General features: G+C 42.3%; 1 protein-coding gene across 2 annotated transcripts in view; it reads left to right on the forward strand.

The window, feature by feature from the left end:
* The window catches only part of LOC124621774 (casein kinase I), a 306,630-nt gene that overhangs the window by 136,445 nt on the left and 149,538 nt on the right, over nt 1-20,647 (forward strand). For both annotated transcript variants that reach the window (XM_047147207.1, XM_047147208.1), the window contains exon 2: nt 20,532-20,572. In XM_047147207.1, the coding sequence (XP_047003163.1) occupies nt 20,532-20,572 (41 nt within the window). The remainder of the gene's footprint in view (nt 1-20,531; nt 20,573-20,647) is intronic.

The raw sequence follows: 20,647 nt of genomic DNA on the forward strand, positions 1-20,647 counted from the left end.
GAAGAGCAGAACCGGCCAGTAAAACATAGTAAGTGTGGCTTGTGACTGTCCTGAAAAACTTGAAATACACACCCGTTCTAGAGAGACAACAAATAGCTACTGAACCAACCAACCAACCAACCAACGAACGAACATTCGACCCGGCGTCGGCACCAGGGGAGATGGGTCCCAACGCCAAGCAACTGTCAACGCTTTGATGTTACCGCCAGCAGACTGAACGGCAACCAAGGCCAAGCACTTCGTTGGGTCCGATTTGCCGCCTGAACACGCTAAGGAAATCTCAGCCAACGAAGCGGTTGGCTGTCGTTCTTTTGCATAGTGTGTACGCACCTTAGTACTATGCCGTCGCACACTCTCACTCTCTCTCTCTCTCTCTCTCTCTCTCTCTCTCTCTCTCTCTCTCTCTCTCTCTCTCTCTCTCTCCCCCCCCCCCCTTCTTCTCTCTCTCTCTCTCTCTCTCTCTCTCCCTCCATTTTTCAATCCCTCGATTGGAGGACGCGAGTTGTACAAGAGCTACTTCATTATTTTTGCATTATCAGCACAGTTGCAACTGCAGCGACCAGTAGCACTCGGTGCATACTGAGGTGCGCGGCGCTGGCTTCCTCGCCGCTGCCCGCTGCCTTCAGCTCGCGGTTCACTGGCGCGGAAATCCGCCCCGGCCGCTCACAGCTCGCCGCTGACCTGTCTTCAGACTGCAGTCCAGCGGCTCGGCGGGCGCCTCCCGACTTCTGCAGTCTTGCCTCTCGTTAGCCACTGAACTACATCGAGCTACAGAGGTGAAGAAAATGAAGTTTGTTGCCAGCGGAAAAAAAAGATTCAGTGAAATACAGGAAGAGCCTAAAGCGAAAAGCGAAGAATCAACGGAACAAGATAACAGCGTGGAGCCAAATACAAAACTCGATTAGTTCAAATTAGTCTTTGTTAGTATTTGGAGATATACTGGTTCTCTTCTCTAATTTCTCACTTTTTCGTCTTTGACCGAATTGCTTCACTGAAAGAACTCTTGTTTTATGCTGCATATTGAAGCCCGTTCTTTAGATTTTAATATTGCTGCACCGTCTGGCTTGGTGGGCCCACAATCTGGCAGTTGTGCTGCTCCCGCCTGTCGCCACACCAGGTGTGATTTGTTTAGGTTTCCTCCATACTTTCTGTAAATTTTGCCCCGAATACCTGCAGGGCATAGTTCGAAAGTATTAACCGAGTACTTAAAAAACATTCGTTTTTCTGTTCCTAGTAAGTTACTTCTATGTAATTTTTATTTTTAAGAGAAGTTTGTACACATTCATAAAGCAGATCTTTCACAACTGCATGTTGTTAAAGTTTATGAGCTAAGAGAAGAATTGGCAGAGGGCAGATGTACAGCAATCAGATTTCTGTGTTTACCACTGTATCTGTGATGTTAAAGTGCTAGTCGATTCCTAAGATATACGGACACAATTGTAGAGCTCAAAAGCGTGGCATGAAGTTATAACTGAACCTTTGAACTGATCCATAAAATTTATTGTGAAGTATTACATGGTACAACATTCTTCGTGTTAGATGAACTGGTTTATCATGTCTCTTCAGCGCCAAGAAGTTAACCCCCGTCGCGTTCAAACGTTTTAAGTTGTTCCTCGGTTGTGAGCGTCGATGAAATGAGTCTGCCAGAGATACATGCGGCTTACATTTCCAGTTCCGTACGGTCAGAAAGGTTAGTCTGTATCCCTATGACACAAGCTTCATTTTAGTTCGTTGTGATTAGTTTGACTTCTCATCTGATACGTGTGTGTATAAACACCTAAAGTCACCGTTGGTTGGATTCCAAACGACACAGTAACACCTCACCCTCAGTAACCAGATGGGTGAGAGGGTACCTACAAGACGATCGCATCATTTTGTAACATCCACGTTGTCGATGTAACGTCGTAGTGTCATGAAACGTCCCTGTACTTCTGAGATATGTGCTTCCATCTGCCTACCTTCTTAACGGGGTTCATCACGAAATAGAGCAGATTATTGAACTAGCAATTGTTCGTGAACTACAGAAATAATTCTGATGGAAGTTTGCAGAACGCAGCGGCCTTCACTTGTCCGATCTGGGTCGTATTCCAGTCAATTACGAGGAGCGAAGTTAGACAGTATGGTTTCATCCTCAGGCTTACTGCACTTTGAGTATGTGCAAAGTTTGTGTATAATTAAGAATTTTCTTGTGTCTTAGTTTCCAATAAGATCTTCAGTATTGGAAAAATAATAAAAAATCAGAAAGCTCTAAAGACAAAGCTTAAAAATTCGAAGATATTTTTTTGAAGACTGAATGTACTCATAAACAAGGCATATATTTACCGACACATCTGTTTATATAACTTAGATAAGGCGCGTAGTATGGAAAATTGATGTTCGTCCACTTTGCCGAATACTTAATGACGCGCTTTCAACACAAAATGAAATTCGTGTTAATAATTCTAAAATGTGTAGGCCACGGAATTGATGTAATTGTTTCTTTTTTATTTTTCATTGCTCTGATATACAACAGTGTATACGTGCGCATCTGCCTTTATTTTATTATTATTCCTTTTTGTGATCAGTACCGGCGATGACAAAACCGTTATGTGCGAAGCGCAGTCCCTCTGTCAGGACGGGGAAAGAAGTTTCCTTGTGTATTATCTTCGCGGTGTAACACTAGCGGTCACAAGTTTTAACGTTTAAGTGATGCTCGTTTAACTAATGCATAATGTGCTCCATGGAATTAGAACACGTATTGATCCCGATACTTCATTGTATGGTACATGCGTTAGAATCTAAGCGTAGCGAATTGTTTGTCGGGCCCTTTTAGTTACGTCCACACGCCTCTCACTGGCGAACGATGCGCGAATCAGTCATGCAGCCAATGTACCTCCCTGTGTACGCTTACAGCGCCCCGCCGGTGGTACTTAAGTTTTGGAAGGCAGTCCACCAAGAGGCCATGAGGGTGCCCGTATTCTTCATGCGCAATTCCAGTTCGCCGGGTTTCACTCTTATTCAGCATGCCTAGGGCGCCAGAGAGCAAGACGGGCGCGCCTTGGATTCATCTCCGATCAGTCTTGGGGAGAAAAAGGCGACGGTTGAGAAGTGTGTGGTCAGAACGGCTCTTGCAACTATCTCGAGGAGCGCACACCACGGCGAGGCGAAGTGAGGAGAGGGTGCTAGCAGTGACTCGTTCGTCTGCTCGCGAGTGCGCTTTGTGAGAGCGGTCTTAGGCATTCGTGTTGAATATTTGTGTGAAGTAGCGGCCGCTATTTTCTTCAGCACGTCGATACTTCTGTTACCATTCATTACATCGATGACGCACGCCAAGCCGTACATCGATCACGCACGCCAAGCCGCCAGGGAGTTAGGTAAGTAGCCAAAGCGTAGCTCGTGCTTACCGTCGTCCAGTGGCCGGCCGAGGCGCACCTACAAACAGAGTTGTGCCTTGCGCTTTTAAGATTTGTAACCATCTAACAAAGATAAAAAGTCAAGTGGCTAACTACTTTGCTCGCTAATCTAATGTCACAGGTTCTAGAATTTAAATGACATTCGGAAACGTGTCACGTGAAGCCTGTGAACGACGAGATAGCTGATAACCTATAGCACTAGCAGGTAGCTGTTAGTTGCACTTCTTGGCTTTGTGGTTGGAAACAGCTTCGAACAGTGTGAACAAACCTGCGAATAGGTGCGAAACATAACTGTAGGAGATGCGCTTATCTAGAACAATTCCACGAGTGCAACAGGAGAAAAAATTAACAAGTCCGTAATTCGCATCTCAGACTGGTAGCGCTCAGTTGGGAGTTTACGAGAGGAGTCAAGAATGCAATCGTCTCCGAGACAGTGTGGAACGCTGGAAGTTTGTATGTTGCGGAGAAAACTGGAAAATATCAAGAAAGTCTAATAAACTGAAAATTATACTTCAAGGGGAGGCCATGACGTTCGGATCACGAATTTACTTCAGGATTTATACACTTTTAGTAGTCCAGTAGGACAACATAATGTGCAAGTGATAAGGCGTACTGCGGTGATTTTGAGAAAATAGCAAGAGAAGTATCACGCTTCAATGATGTGCCACTTTGTTGCGAACCTGAGTACGAGATGGCGGCAGTCATGTGGTTAGTGTACATGCTCCAAGGTCGGTGGATCGCCGGATCGAGTACCGCTCGTGACTTTTGATTTTTTTTTTTTTTTTTTTTTTTTTTCGACACTTGGCATATTACTTCAGACATATTACATTTGAAAGATAACGTGATGAAAAGACACGTGTACTTGCGTGAACGTTTATTGAATTTCCAATTTAGTTTGGCTGTTTGCCATTTTGTGTCATCACAAAGTTATTAAATATTATTTTTGACACCCAAACTACCAAATGTATAAAGTTTCTGTGAAAATGTGTGCCTCTCGTAATTTCCGAAATCCCTTATACCTGCAATCAGCTAAGGTACCGAGAACTGCTTTGCACCTGGACCCCTCGACCAGCAGACGCAAATGTACGAAATAATGACTAGTGTTGAAAAAAACATGAATTAGAAGAAAAGATGAGCAGCACTCGATCCAGCGATTCACCGATTGCGGAGCTTGGACTCTAACCACGTGACCGTCGACAGCTCGTGCTCAGGGTCGCGACGCGTTGGTTCTTAATCACTGACTGGTTTCTTCTCTTGCTACTACTTGTATATTATGTTGTCCTAACGGACAACTAAAAATATATAAAGTTTGAAGTAAACCCATGATCCGAACGTCGCCTCTTGTTACTAGAAATTGACAAAGGTAAATAGAAAAACGACAGCGACTGTAGGCTAATACAAAACGAGCGACATCAGTGATGTAGCAGATAAAATGAGTAACTTAGCGATACTACGAGCAACGCAGTATCAATTATACTTTCCTGGATAAAAAGGAAGTAATCGCAAACCATCGTTGTTAACGTTCACACTCTGTTACCTAGGTAACGATACCAAAATAGAATATTTTATTAAAGGAAATCTGTTCTTTTTAAGGGGCTGGATGCCGTATTTTCATAGTTTCTGCGCTTTTGTTCTATTGAACATCGGAAAAATTAAAATAATGTGATGCTTGTTTCCTGTAGTTTTCTGGCGTTGCGAATCATGAACGAAATATGTTTGCCGGCCAAATTTAGTCACCTGTCTCACACCTCAACTCAAAATTTCATCTCTAAATTTCACGAAACCACGTCTCTTTTGGTAGTCAAACCAGCTCGTCCTGCTATAACTAGGCGTTTCGTTGGATGTTGGCACAAATGTTGCCAAGATATTGTTATCCTGTATTTCTGAAGTTCCACAACTCTTTAATGTACACGACATTTCAATAGTTTAGAACGTAATGAAATTCATCACCCGTTAGTTTGCGTTTTTGTACTGTCAGCTGTAGAAGGTGCTCTTTTTACTTCTTGCGTAACCCTAAAATTACAGATTTTCCCCTTTATGTTGACTACATAGTTAAGCCTTGAACGAGTCTTGAAGCTTCCAGTAGACTTACTGGTAGACTGGACACGAGTGTAGTTATTCCCGTGTGACGAGGCTGTTACGGAAATAGGGAAGCTACGTATCGATCCGTTGCATGCAAGTCTCCCTCGCGCAACAGACTATCCACCGTACATCGTTTGCTTACTCCACCAGTCCTACTCGGACGAAAAACCACTATGTTGCTGTCACCTAGGTAGCAGCGCTCCTGGGTAATGTGCTAATAACGTCAGGTAAACTGTTGCAATAAGAGAAACAAAACGCGGTAGAATTCTTTAGAACCTTGCACTAGATCGGTTCTCTACGACCTGAGTGTGCTTTCAGAACGATAATAAAATTTTTACATGACTACATTAGATGTGCTAAACTTGTGAATTTTACGGAAAACTGAAAACGCTGTAATGCCATAGAAAGAAGAGCAAAGTGAACACACGCAATTATTTTTGCCGTTTTTTCCCCACCATATGTGCTGTTTTGAATGTTGTACTCAGGACTTCGATGTTCTCCAGATTTATTACACTCAAGGGTTGAAATTCTTCTAAGCGAAACCGTAGCGAGTGTGGTCCACGTCCTCTATACGTATGTAATGTGTGGTAATGTATGTAATTTTTCGTGTCCTAATTCCTTTCGAGTAGCAAGGGCTTAGATAACTAAGTTCACGTCATATACAGTATGTAATCAAAAGTATCCGGACACGTGGCTGAAAATGAATTAAAAGTTCCTGTCGCCCTCCATGAGTAATGCTGGAATTTAGTATGGTGTTGGCCCACCCTTAGCCTTGATGACAGCTTACACTCTCGCAGGCATACGTTCAGTCAGATACTGGAATGTTTCTTGGGGAATGGCATCTCATTCTTCACGAATTGCTGCACTCAGGAGAGGTATCGACGTTGGTCGGTGAGGCCTGGCACGAAGTCGGTGTTCTGTAGGATTCAGTCGGGACTCTGTGCAGGCCAGTCCATTACAGGGATGGTATTGTCGTGAAATCACTCCGCCACAGGCTGTGCGTTATGAACAGGTGCTCGATCGTGTTGAAAGATGCAGTCGCTATCTGTAAATTGCTCTTCAACAGTGGGAAGCAAGAAGGTGCTTAAAACATCAATGTAGGCTTGTGCTGTGATAGTGCCACGCAAAACAGGGGGTGCAAGCCCCCCTCCATGAAAAACACGACTACACCACACTACACCACACCACACCACCGCCTCCGAATTTTACTGTTGGCACTACACACGCTGGCAGATGACGTTCACCGGGCGTTCGCCATACCCCCACACCGTACCATAGGATCGCCACATTGTGTACCGTGATTCGTCACACAACTTTATTCAACTGTTCAATCGTCCAATGTTTACGCTCATTACACAAAGCGAGGCGTCGTTTGGCATTTACCGGCGTGATGTGTATCTTATGAGCAACTGCTCGACCATGATATCCCAGTTTTATCACCTTCCGCCTAACTGTCATGGTACTTGAAGTGGATCCTGATGAAGTTTGGAATTCCTGTGTGATGGTCTGAATAGAAGTCTGCCTATTACACATTACGACCCTCTTCAACTGTCGGCGGTCTCAGTCAGTCAACAGACGAGGTCGTCCTGTACGCTTTTGTGCTGTACGTCTCTCTTCACGATTCCACTTCACTGTGACATCTGAAACAGTGGACCAAGGGATGTTTAGGAGTGTGAAAATCTCGCGTACAGACACATGACACAAGTGACACCCAATCACCTGACCACGTACGAAGTTCGTGAGTTCCGCGGAGCGCCCCATTCTGCTCTCTGACGATGCCTAATGACTACTGAGGTCTCTGATATAGAGTACGTGGCAGTAGGTGACAGCACAATGCACCTAATATGAAAAACGTATGTATTGGAGGTATCCAGATACTTTTGATCACATAGTGTATTCGTATAAGGAGGTTTCAGCATTGTAATGAAGCTGAAAAGCAGCAGAACAGTAAAACTTATAAAAACGCTGAGTTTTGCATGATCTCCGGATGGCTGACTAAAATGTTTTACTGTTTTATGGAAGTGGATTTTAGTGTTTTCATATATAGAATACCTTGTTATGGATGTGAATAACTTGAGGGGAAGGGGGCGGGCTAGAGGTTCATCTACTATTCCATAGACGCCTTCTATAGTTTCGCTCCTCATGTCTTACACGTTCTCGTGCAGGCGTATGCTCTACATTGTACACGGCTCTGCGCGTGTCGTAATGTAGCTTAGCTTGCGAAGACGCCTGGGTCGTGTGCATTCTCTGCTAAATTTTAATACATGCAAGCATTGTGTAAGTAGCCGCTGCCCTACGGAGAGTGATAATCGTTCCTCTGCCAGCAGTGCTACGAATTTATTCAGTTCCAAACCACGCTCCGAACGAAGCGTCAGAGAAAATTTCGCTATGCACATGCCAGTGGTTTATGTAGATTATAAATAAAATGTAAGTCTAGTGTTAATACTCTTCATCTATCAACACTGAGAAAAAAATAAGATTTTGACTGAAGTCAGCGTACTGAGTACAGAGTGCTTCAAGGGGCACTAAGGTGCCTAGCAGAATCAGTCGGCCGCGCAGCTGATGGAGCTCTTCGCGTCAGGACTTGCAAATTAGGTTGTTGGCAGTAATGCAGTTTGGAGCGCCGGCTGCGGGTCTGCACCGCTGCCGGCGGAGCAGGAGCAGGAGGGGGGGGGGGGGGGGGGGAGACCCGGCTGTGCTCGGTGACGTCGCCTCCCCGCCTACCCCGAGCTCACAGCAGCAGGATAAAAATTCCGATAGTTACATGGGGTCCGCGGACTGTGACGACTGTGATACAATCCGTTTAGGTACAACGCCGTGTCACACTGTAGAAAGGAATATCATAACCAGCAATACAAGACGATCTTCTCCCAGATGTCGGAAATGTTTATTCAACGGACTTCTCCAGTAAAGTGTAATGTCATTGACTTTCCCAGAGAGGCGTGGGTGTTCCGGAGAAAATTCCGAACAATATTCTTCCACGCTAACACTTCTGCCCCTCCCTTCTACGACTCTACGTAGGCCATCTGCAACTTTATATATTGTGTTCCACTTGGGATCACCACCACTATTACAAAGGAATCAACCTCCAACATTTCGAGACCACAAACAAGATCGTTGAAATTCTGTCTAGATAACAATTCTTATTTTGTTTCGTTCCAATGTATGACCCAACAACGTAAACGAGAAATATGATTTTTACAAATCAAAATGGTTTCTGCACGTCTGTTAAATCTTTATTATGATAAGTTGTACGGAAACAATCTTTTTCCGCGTCGGCTTTGTTGTCACATAAATATTTACCGTACTAAAGTTGCTGCGGGTACTGTAATGTGAAATTCGTGAACAGATCAGTGGTCGCTACACTGCAAATGCTTGGAAGTGGCGCTGCTGAACGTACTGTTTACAAAGAGTCTGTTACTTTGCATTGTACCTTACGAAATAACACGTTTTGGTGCAGTGGTACGTTCTTAGCTTTTTCTCCTGGAGGAGGCGGAGTTAATACAACAACACACTAAACATTAAATCGCTTTATTATAACTTGAACGAGATGAGATACTCACCTTTGTAACAATCCATGTCTACAGGAATGTCATGACAATTTATTACTGTCGCTGGACATCAACGTATCACTTCTTACAGAACAAGATATTTCTTACAAAGTACTATTGACCATAAAAATTTATGCAGTGTTCTGATACAACCGTCGCATTGCTGGCTCGATGGAGACAATGCTGTCGTCTTCAGCGATGATCACGGAATGAGCTGAGCGGCAGTGCGCTCAGACGCAAGTAAGCGAGCTGATGCCGCGGCGTATGGAAACTCACCTCGAAGTGTCCGACTCTGCTTATTTGTCGCTGCGTCTGGCAGCGACTATACTTGCTTGTTGTTTCGTCGCGAGGTGTCAACCTTGCCCTGGCACCTCGTTCTTCGGACGACACCACACTTTCCTGTTCTAAGTGACTCGTTTGCAAGTACAAAAGCAATGAGTGATACACAGCGCAAAACGTTTCCCTTGTAATAACGCATTCAGCTTATATTTGTAGAAAAAAGTTCAAAAATTTATCTGCGTATGTTACCATATTAAACATGTACCTTATTTACATTACATTTAATGTCATAACATATGCAGGTGTATTATTTATGCCATGGAAGTTCAACATTTAAGCTAAAACTAATTGCTTGTGCATGTTTTGGCCAGGATAAGATTAACAACGCGACTAATGAGGGCACTTCTTTAGCCTTCTGTGCTCATACGACAAAACGAATTTTGTCGGGTACTTAACCCGTGACGCGATTGAAGAAACGTGGTATGTTCTTTAGTTTATGACACTCCATATCACTGGTGTGTGTCGTTGCCTCCGATTCATTTCTCATTCTGTATAATCGTCCTTTAAACTTGCTTTGATAGCAGTTACTAAAAATTACAGTAGTACATCGCTGGCCGGCCGGTGTGGCCGAGCGGTTCTAGGCGTTTGTCTGGAACCGCGCGACCGCTACGGTCGCAGGTTCGAATCCTGCCACGGGCATGGATGTGTGTGATGTCCTTAGGTTGGTTAGGTTTAAGTAATACATCGCTATTTCACACGCATTGTATTGTGCTAGCGAATCGAAAAACAAATTTTTATGTTCGTCACTCTTCGAACATTCTCATCTTTGCTGAAATAAATTACATGTACGTTAGAAGTCAGCAACAGCCTTCAGTTTCGGGCGCGTTGTTCCATTGTTGTTAAATGATAGCGCACTTTCACAATAGTTTTAAATTCTTGAAGAAATGGCAATAATAATATACACTTGTCTTTCCTATAAATAATTTCGGTTACAGTTTGGTACTTAACCTCGACAGAACTTGATTATGAATGTTGAATCCTTATTTAATTTCAATCTCTTCACTTCGAAGTTGATAACATCAATTAATAACAGTGCAGTTTTATAGCTGTTTTGAATTGCATGTGATATTACGAACTTTTTTATGTAGTTGTGGCATTGCTTGCACAATGGTATAGGAAAAGCTACATGAATACTCCACAGTTCACACTTTGCGCTTGGCACAGGGTTCATCGTCCAGATTATTTCTCTGCCGTTCCACTCTCGAAGAGTGGGTAAATAAACACTTAAATCTTTCCGTGCGAACTCTGATTAGTCTTATTTTATATTAAGATGGTCATTTCTCTCTATGTAGGTGAATATCAATTAAATATTTTCGCATTTGGAGGAGGAAATTGGTGTCAGAATTTTCATGAAAATATCCTGCCGCATAGAAAAAGTCTTTGTTTAAAGATTGCCACCCCAAGTCGCGTATCGTATCCATGACCACTCTTCCTTATTTTGCGAAAATACTAAGCTAGCTGCCCTTCTTTGAACTTCTTCCATATTGGTGGTCAATCCTATCTGATGCGGATCCCATACCGCGTAGCAACACTCCATAAGAGGACGGACAAGTGTAGTGTAAGCAGTCTCTTTAGTAGACCTGCTGCATCGTCTAAGTTTTCTGCCAGTAAGACACAGTTGATCGTTCCAGCTGAAATTATTCGTAATCGGAATCCCTAAGTCACAGACGTAACGTATGTCTGAATTATCACGTAACCGAAATTTAACGGATTTCTTTTAGTGCTCGTGTCGATGACGTCGCATTTTTCATAATTTAGATTCGATTGCCACTATTCGCACCATACAGATATCTTGTCTAAATCATGCAGTTTGTTTGCAGCTTCTGATGACATCATGAGATATAAGCGACAGCACCATCTGCAAACAATCTTAGAGGACTGCTCAGATTGTCTCCTAAATTGCTTATGTAGATTACTGGATTACTTCCAACAGTTACTACGATCTGTAAACCACGGATCTAGTCGCACAACTGAGACGATACACCGTAGGCATGCAATTTGAGTAAAATTCTCTTGTGAGAAATGATGTCGAAAGTCTTCTGTAAATATAGAAATTTGAAACTCATTTGAGGTCTATAGATAGTACTCATTACTTGGTGCGAATAAAGAGCTAGTTGTGTCTCACAAGAACAATATTTTCTGAATCCGTTCAGACTGTGTGTCACTAGACTGTTACCTTCGTGGTAATTCATAATGTTCGAATATAGTATAATATTCCAGAATCCTACAGAAAATCGACATTAGTGACATGGGTCTCTAATTCAGGGGATTCTCCTGTTTCCTGTCTTGTGGATTGATCTGAGCCGTGCAAATTTCCAGTCTTTGGGTACCGATCTTCCGTCGACAGAGCAGTAGTATATGAGTGCGAAGTATGGAACAATTATGTCAGCTTATTCTGAAAGGATGCTAATAGCTATACAGTCCGGACAGAAAGACACGCCTGTATTAAAAGATTTCAGTTGCTTCCATACACCGAAAATTCGTACAAGGTGCGTCTAAAAAGTTCGGTGAATGGTCCCTTAAAATAACAGTAAGCATCACACTTCCAACATAGGTTGTAAAACTGTTGGAATTTGTTCGCAAACGCTTCTTGTGGGATCCCTGAAAACATCATGGTCTCGCTTTGTTGTATATTCGAAACGTTTACGTGCTCAACTGTCTCGCTCAGTGCAAGGTAGCTGTTCTTCAGCATTCTCATTACCCTCGAAATTTGGTGCGGGCTGCCTCATTTTTCTTTCCCTCCCTCAAATTGTCCCTGAAAGGCTTATGCTTTGTCGACGTTGCGCGTTACTAAGGTGCTTCGAGCAATTCCACAAGAAGCGCCTGCCGACAGTTTCCAACAGCTTCACAGTTGACGTCAGGAGAGTGTTGTAACTGATTGCTTTGAAGGCAAGTAGAGGTATTTTATATTTAACTCTTGTTTCCTTTATTTTCTGAGACCATTTACCGAACTTTGCAGGCGCAACTTGCACTTCTAAGTTACTCATCTTGGTAGCTGTTCTTGATCCGAATTCTGAAATGTTTACTTCCTTGATGAAAGAACCTCTGTCATCAGTAACATTTCTATCGATATCATGCAGTAAAGATACTTATAGTCTTTCCGCCAGTGTACATTAACTTAAGACTAGAATCTCTCTGGATTTTCTTCCAGATATCAAGAAAGAATTTCATTGTGAAAACTGTTGTAAGCATTCCGCATCGAAATCCGCGCTAAATTTTGAGCTCCTGTGAATCATCCCCAGTCTTGGAGATTTTGCGTTCTTTTGAATTTGGCGTCCTTTTTTCATTGTTTCTACAACATTGCTGTAACTTTGTGACAATGGGGAATCAGTTCCAACTTGTGATGTTACAAAATAGAAGTGATGTTGTTATTCAATGGAAAGTTGGAAATTGAGATTTAGCTTACTGTTTTATCAATCACAGTTGGCGTAAGAATCATGGATTGACCATTGTCATAAAATATTGCATTGTGAGATGTGAATAGTTTTTACTTGCAGTTTCGCGTGGCTTGAGGCAGTCACAACTAGCGTGCTGTTGAATACGAAATTGCGTTATCGTCTTTCTAATTACTTCATGATCGTAGATACGATCATACCCGGTTGTGAAGTTATTGTTATGACAAAACAATTTCCTAAGGGACCAGAAAGTTCTTAAGGGCGCAAAAACAACTGCAACATCACACAAAAGAGAGATTCAATATTAAAGCTGATGCAAGAAGACGATAAAACAGTTTTCTTTTTATCAATGTAACACGCACATTGGACTGCTGATCTTGGAGTCTGTAATATTAGCAAAATGCATAATTAAAATGAAAATAATACTGAGGAGATAATAGAAATGAGCACTGCTAAATGATTCAGTATTCCCAGAACAAATATTTATTATAACTAAAACATATATCGTACCTTAAGCTTAATACTACAGTGACGGTAGATTTTTATGTCCATATCATGTCCATTGAGCGCTCTTTTATATAGCCATTGTCCTCTTGAGTCGCTCGTGCTTCGTCACGGTAAGTTACAACAGTTCTTCTTCCTACACTTCACTCAAAACTTAGACGGAACACGTTTTTATTTATTTAGTAAAAATAATTAGATCAGACCGCCACAAATCTGCGTCCGTCTTACTCGAGAAAAACAGTAAAAGTCTTTTTAGCGCTCAAGGCTTCATTTGTTCTCCAGCGAACAAAATAGTGAAGGATCGTATATCTATCCGTATTTTTCTGTTTTTATTGCCGCCCAAAGACGACGAATTACATTATCTAGAAAATTCCACCGTCGCCATGCGACGCCTTATTATATATTAATCATTCTTTATAAACAAGTATTTGCCTTCTGGCTGAATTTGCTGTTTTAATTAAGCCAAAAATAGCGAATATCACAAACTCTTACTAACACACTGGCTGCCGGACCTGAATCACCATTCCGAGGCCTTTTCCATGTTGTGTAATTGTTAGACTCCTGGCGTGTGAGCTTAATTTCTTCAGCATAATCCCTGCTCAGGTCTTGTGTATAGGACTTATGCACAACCTTTAATAACAAGTCAAGACTCCTTTCAGGATTTCAGGCGAATGACATTTCCCTTTTTGGAAAGTGGACCAAAAATAATAAAAATGCCGAATATAGCATACATCAGCAGGTTGGCTTACAAATTCACAATAGATGTAACAACATATTTGAATTAATTAATAGGTTGTACGGTTCGTTTTAAAAGTGTGAATAATGAAAAAAGGGTTCCAGGCACATGAACTTTCCGTGCGAACAACCCTTACGGTTTGTGATTAGTTGCTTTGATTTTTGTAAAGCTTCAGCTCGGCCAAATTTTTGAGTCACTCTTCGGAAACGTAATGCTTGCTGCCGGTTTCTTGCAAGACCTGGTTCCGTGAACTTGGTGTTCCTAGTACATTTATCTGTTTTCCAATGGTTATTAGTGCAAGTGCAACTTTATCTCGAAATTCAGTAACGTGCACATTTCTGTCAGTTACTTGCTTGCAGCTAGAACGAGAATCGACAATTCCCATGCTTGAGAGGAGCTTGAATACAATCTTGCGGCACCATTTTACCCATTTTTGTGAAATTGAAGCATTATATGCCTTTTGATCTGACATCTCTGTGAAGGATTTTGCGGCATGATATTCAAAAGTTGTGGATGTTTTTTTGGTTGCTCCTTTTCTTGAGCTGGTTGCTACCATTTCTGGAACTCCTTTAGTGACGAAAAGCAAGACGTCTCTTGCCATTCCATTTTCATACAGTAACATTTCTGTTATTGTCCATGCATAATATTTCACCTTTCTGGTCCTTTCCTTTCACTAAGGTCGTTGGATTGAATTTTGTGTTAATCCTCAATGTAGCAACGAGATCAGTTGAGAGTGTTCATTCAACGGGCGAAGGCACCGCTTGTGCAGTAATTGTAGACGTACAGATTGAGCTCGACATTTAAAATTGGACGCATCAACTCGATCAGTACATGGAAGGACACTTCATGATTTGCCGGAGCAATCTCGTTTCCAGCATACAATTCCACATACCACGTATTCCCTTCCACAACACAAAGTTTGAATAGCTTGAGACATATTTATGACGTTTCTCCGGAATATACACGCTAAAACACAGTATCGCTGTAAACGGCACCATAGTTTCATCTGTGTACACGTTCTCACTAGGACAATACATTGCGTGAAATTTATCTTTAATAGATCACCTAGTGGTGAAATTTTGATCAATTTGTTTGTGCCAGAATTGTCTAAAAAAGAACCTCAAACCTGTTATCGGGCAAAGCCTTACTTACGTCATTTTTGAATAGTACAGTCTATGACCAAAAAAATGGTTTTGGAGTGTAGGTGTTCGATCCAGACCAATCAAAGACACGAATCCAAAAAGTTGTTGTGTTCTGCTGTATTCTGTATATTTTTCGTTGACAGTACAGTCAGTAATTCTTTGCTCAGCATAACGATTCTGGTGACATTCTTATTTCCTGTTACAGCATGCCAAGTAACTAGGGAGACGTTTCTGGGAGGTACATTTGTTGATTACTCAACAGATAGTAATTTTATTTTCCTCGGCCCGCCTGAATCAGACTCGTTGGCAATACTATTAGAACCCTCAGGAGACTATTCAGGATCATTACCGTCAGTTACTTCCCCTCACTCTCATTGAATTAACTTTCCTCGTTCAAAAAAACATGAAATTGTCACAAACTCATAAGAAAACAAGCTCAGTTTTTCACGGACACACGACTTCAAACACATGCAATCTTAGCGACTTTGTTGCGCGAGCTACCGCATGTGTAACACATATAGTTGACCGCAGGACTGACTATTTCAGTCGATTGTCGCATTGTCTGTCAACGAATTTCGGAACCATAGGTGCACAACATCTCCATAAGGCCAGGGCAGCGATATATCCACTTCAAAGTAGCAGTGTATTCGAATTATACACACGGACCAGAGTATCCATATGAATTTGGTAAACATGGAGGACAATGGGTCAATTTATTTGACATAACTCTCTCAGTTGTTATTGATATCATTTATTTGAATTTAAGCTGCATCTGATCTATGCTTACATAGTTTGAAAGTAATGGATACTGTCTCTGGGAAATGCGTCATGCTAATTACTATCTGCTTTTTTACCTAGACGTATTTTGCGTTTAGTTTTATTAGATTTGAGTGTTATGGCATTCAGTCTCACCACAACCACGTAACTATTTACATTTTGAATGGGCTCTTAAACTAATTGCTGAAAATAATTTTCGGAGAAAGCACTGAGTAAAATTTCGGACGATGTTTTATTCTTACCACAGACTTCAAACCTGTATTGTCGCCAATGTATCAGGTGCAGATTGAAATCACCATAAACTACAATTAGATGTGTCTGGTACCTATTCAAAATAATGCAATTTTTTTTAACTTTCAGCAAATATTTCAGCTGAGTCTGGGGGTCGGTTAAAGGAACCTGTTAATTTATTCCCGTTGTCAAGTATGACATTTAATAACTCGCGGGAACTACCTAATTCAATTTCATTACAAAATAAAATACTTCTAATAGCAACAAACACGCTACCACCAACTGTATTTAATCGTTGGCTGAACATTTCTCTGGCTTTGCCCAGCTTTCAATACCTGTAACGATTTGACCATAAGTACTTTCTATTAGAACTTGCTCTGGTTCTTTCCCAATACAGCTGCATCTCTTTACAACTGTAATACCGATAGGTCCTGGGACTACCTTCGTCCTGTGTTTGTCCTGCCCCCTTAAGGCTGAAGCCCCTTTTGTACTGTCCCGTAGACCGTTTAAACCAAAAAAACTGCCATTCTCTCTCCACACAGCCCCTGCTACCTGTGTATCTGTCTTCTGTGTGTAATCCACCCCAAACGTATTAAGCAGAACTCGAAGCACCAATACCCTGTGGCGCAAATAAAAGAATATGCAGGCTACATGGTCACAGAACAGTTTGACGCTCTGATTCAAACTTCCTGCTCTCGACTCTGTACTATAGGAGGCTCGCCATAAATTAAGGCACACGTTAAGGGGTGGGAGGGGGTCAACAGTGTGACTTGGGGGGGGGGGGGGGGGGCAATGGAGGAGGAGTCATAAGCTTCGTGACGTTAGAGTATTTGCAGCTCCAAACTTCAACTGTATCAGTATCATTAAATTTGATTTGTATCACTTTTGGGCATGTGGCGCCGCGCGATTTCACAGTCGCTATACCTGCGGTGTCGCGCGTCGGCTGCCATTGACATAAGCCGAAAGGCCAATATCGCGTTTGAGGCGTTGACAAACACCGCCTTCGCCCCCCCCCCCCCCCCCCCCCCATTTCGTTTCCGTCTTATTGTTTATGTCTCTTAGTCGACACTTGACTTTGGATGAGTGATGAACGATAATTTTTGAAAATGAGAAAAAAAAATTGATTTAGGCATTCTTTACCGCAAACTATGTTAAGTATACCTGTACAGTGCAGCTTACGCTGATAAAAATAAACAAAATATACAAGACGAAGTTAACACCTAATGGCACGTTATAGCGAAGATTAACAGTAATGACAGCGTTGAAAATGAAGTTTATTGGAAAATCAAAGATTTGCAAATAAAATTAACCAAAAACCAAAACGACATTTACAAACTTTTATACAAAAATTCCTTCGTCCTCAAAACCACCGAAACAACTCATGCCACAGACGTACATAGATTCCTAAATTACCTACTTCCGAAAAGCTAATGATAACTCGAGAAGGTTTTATAAAACCCGTGTTTGTTTATACTTGCGATTGTGGTCCTGACAAAAATTTACAATACGTGCATGCTATTTTCATTGTCACAAGTGCTCCAGGAAGAAGTACATTTAACAGAGTATAGCGACGATCGGCACACCTTAGTTGCGAACTTAGTGATGTGTTAAAACACTCAAGTGGAAGACACCAGAACGACAGGCAAGACGTGATTACATTGTAATATACAGCAAAGAAGATAGACGGAACACATCTTAGAGATACGTGACAGCCTAGGACCCAGTGTGCGATTTGCAAGGGGGGGGGGGATGGGGGGGGGGATTTCCACCCTTCTGCATCAGACCACCCCCTCCTCTGACTTGAGTTTATGCATCCCAACCTGGGATGTTTATTTCCCACGCACTGGAGTAAAACTTTACATATAATTTAAATTTGTGGAGCCGAACACTGAAAGTTTTTAATACAGTCTTACTATTAATATGTTTGCTTATTAATTTTGAAAAAGTGTTATGTAGTAGTTAAGCATTTCAAAACATTTACAACTAAATCATCATTCTCATGTCGTCATTGTTGATTTCGTCTAAGGTGCGTCACCCGTTTACTTGCGAGCTTGCGAGGGAAGTAGTGTGGCAGTCATACCGCAGCAGTCGTTCCGCAGAGTTGGGTGAGCTGGGGGCTGAAAGTCCCACCCCGGGCCCTGACACAGGGTGGTGACCGGCCCGGTACCTGTGCCAACATTCACCGTTAGGCCACCTTTTGGCAACAGTATGGCGCGGACTAACGCGCCTGGGACGAAAGCACACATTACTAAATAACGCACCATCGTCTGCTTCTAGTTCCTAGGATACTATTTCGTGGACCTTCTTTAAATTCTCTTCTCTTCCACCATCGTTTTCTTTTCCTTTGGTTTTCATTTCCGTTGTTAGCTGCGTGTGCAAGTACCAAATAGGCCGCCGCTGCGATACTTTATCATCCTTTATACTGCAAGACCGACACACATGTGGCACAAATTCTGTTGCTTTGGTATAAATTAACCTGCCGCATGCAACATACGCCGCAAGATGTTGCCTGTTGTAGCATGCTACAAGACGACGCACGCCACATTTCCGTAGCATGCCACAATGAAGCAAGACGTCGCAAGAAGCTTTAGAGCCAGATCTGTATTGTATGGTGGATGTGATGTGTTGCGTACGAAATTAATACCTGCAATCAGATCCAAACGTCGTGGAAAACTGTGAAGAGGTGTCATCCTGCAGCAAGATAACGCTCACCCACATTCTGCCAAACGGATAGCCGTCGCAATAAAGGAGTTGAGATTCGAGGTGCTGGAGCATCCACCGTACAGTACAGACCTGGCTCCAAGTGATTTTCACATGTTTGGACCCTTAACGGAAGCACTACAGGGAAGAAGATTTGAAAGTGATGAATGCATCATTGCTGCGGTGGAAAATTGGTTACAGATGCAACCGAAAAACGTATTTTCTTATGAAATTAAAAAAAAAAAAAACTCGTAAAACGTTGGGAAAACTGCATTGAAGTCCAGGGAGGTTACGTAGAAAAATAACGCATGTTTCAGTTTTCTGTCATCAGAATAAGTGCAGCTTTTCACAAATGTGCCTTTACTTTTTGAATTTCCGGCCGTATACCTGTATATAGATGATTTTGTAAATAAGCTTTACCTATAATGTACTTTTAAAGATATAACAGGGGATGGCTTTTCTGACAGTGCATACGCGTGAGTAGTGAGTTTCGGCATTTACATCTGTTTATAAATAACTGTTTAACCATGGGTAACGCCACGGTCCAAGCTAGTAACATATGTAATAATACTAACCCCCTAAGACATCTCCCCCGCCCCTGGTAAAAGCACAAATCGCATACTGCTAGGACCTGTGCATGGATATGCGCCTTTGTGGTGGTCTACTTATTTCACTATCAAGACATGTCCCACATATTGATTCAATGCCTCATCTCGGCAGTTTTTCCCCATCCTTTTCAGTCTGCGGAGGCTATAACACAGTTTGGGCGTATCGTATATATTTCACACCGTGTGTACTGTCCGCCCCCGGTAGCTGAGTGGTCAGCGCGACAGAATGTCGGTCGTAACTGGGACGGAGATTTTCTCCGCTCAGGGACTGGGCGTTGTGTTGTCCTAATCATCATTATTTCACCCCCATCGACGCGCAAGTCGCCGAAGTGTCGTCAAATCGAAAGACTTGCACCCGGCGAACGGTCTACCCGACGGGAGTCTCTAGTCACATGACATTTATTTATTTACCGTGCGTACGTACCAAAGAGTGGGCGGTATAAGCGATCTGAGCAACATCAGTAGATTAGTTCGGAGCGGATTAAAAAAAAACTGTTCTAAGTGACCGATACTTTAATAAGAAACGCGCGATTCTGTCACATTTTGGAATCTGAGCGTATGTGGTGGCGCCTGGTGTTAGGCTGTACCGCCTAGCCCATTCGTTCTCCACTTTGCAGCGCGCCAGGCGCTACGCGCCATCCGATCCGCACGGCACGTGACGTTCGGTACAGCCTTTCTCCGTACATTCTCATCATTGTGGGTCCTACCCAGTGGTAGTTAAACTGAGTGGGCGACAGATGATAGGGATTTTAAAAATATTTTCATTTAAGTTTCTATGTAGTGCAATGTCACGTACATTTGAGCAGGTCAGAATTAAAAATATATATATTTTTTTTTGTCCTTCGGCAATTAGAAGCACGAAAACCGAGCTGTGTGAAGATCATTGGTGTGCGAAGCCCACGGAGTGCGACTTAACGACAGACATCAGAGCTTAAATGTCACGTCAGTTTTGCCCCTGCCTTCCTCTGCAGTTTGTAGATTCTCTGGTGCAATTACTCTCATTTATTTATTTACTTGTATTAAATATTTAACTTTACGTATCCCTTTATTAATCGCTAACCTTTTTCTTTTCAGGGAAGAACCTGTACAACAATGAGCATGTGGCCATCAAAATGGTATGTGACAATTAAACTACTTTAATTTTCTGATTTTTGGGGGTTCCAAATCTGAAGTTAATTAGTGAACAGAAC

This window comes from Schistocerca americana, chromosome 7 (genome assembly GCF_021461395.2).
Source record: "Schistocerca americana isolate TAMUIC-IGC-003095 chromosome 7, iqSchAmer2.1, whole genome shotgun sequence".
NCBI classification, from domain to species: domain Eukaryota; kingdom Metazoa; phylum Arthropoda; class Insecta; order Orthoptera; family Acrididae; genus Schistocerca; species Schistocerca americana.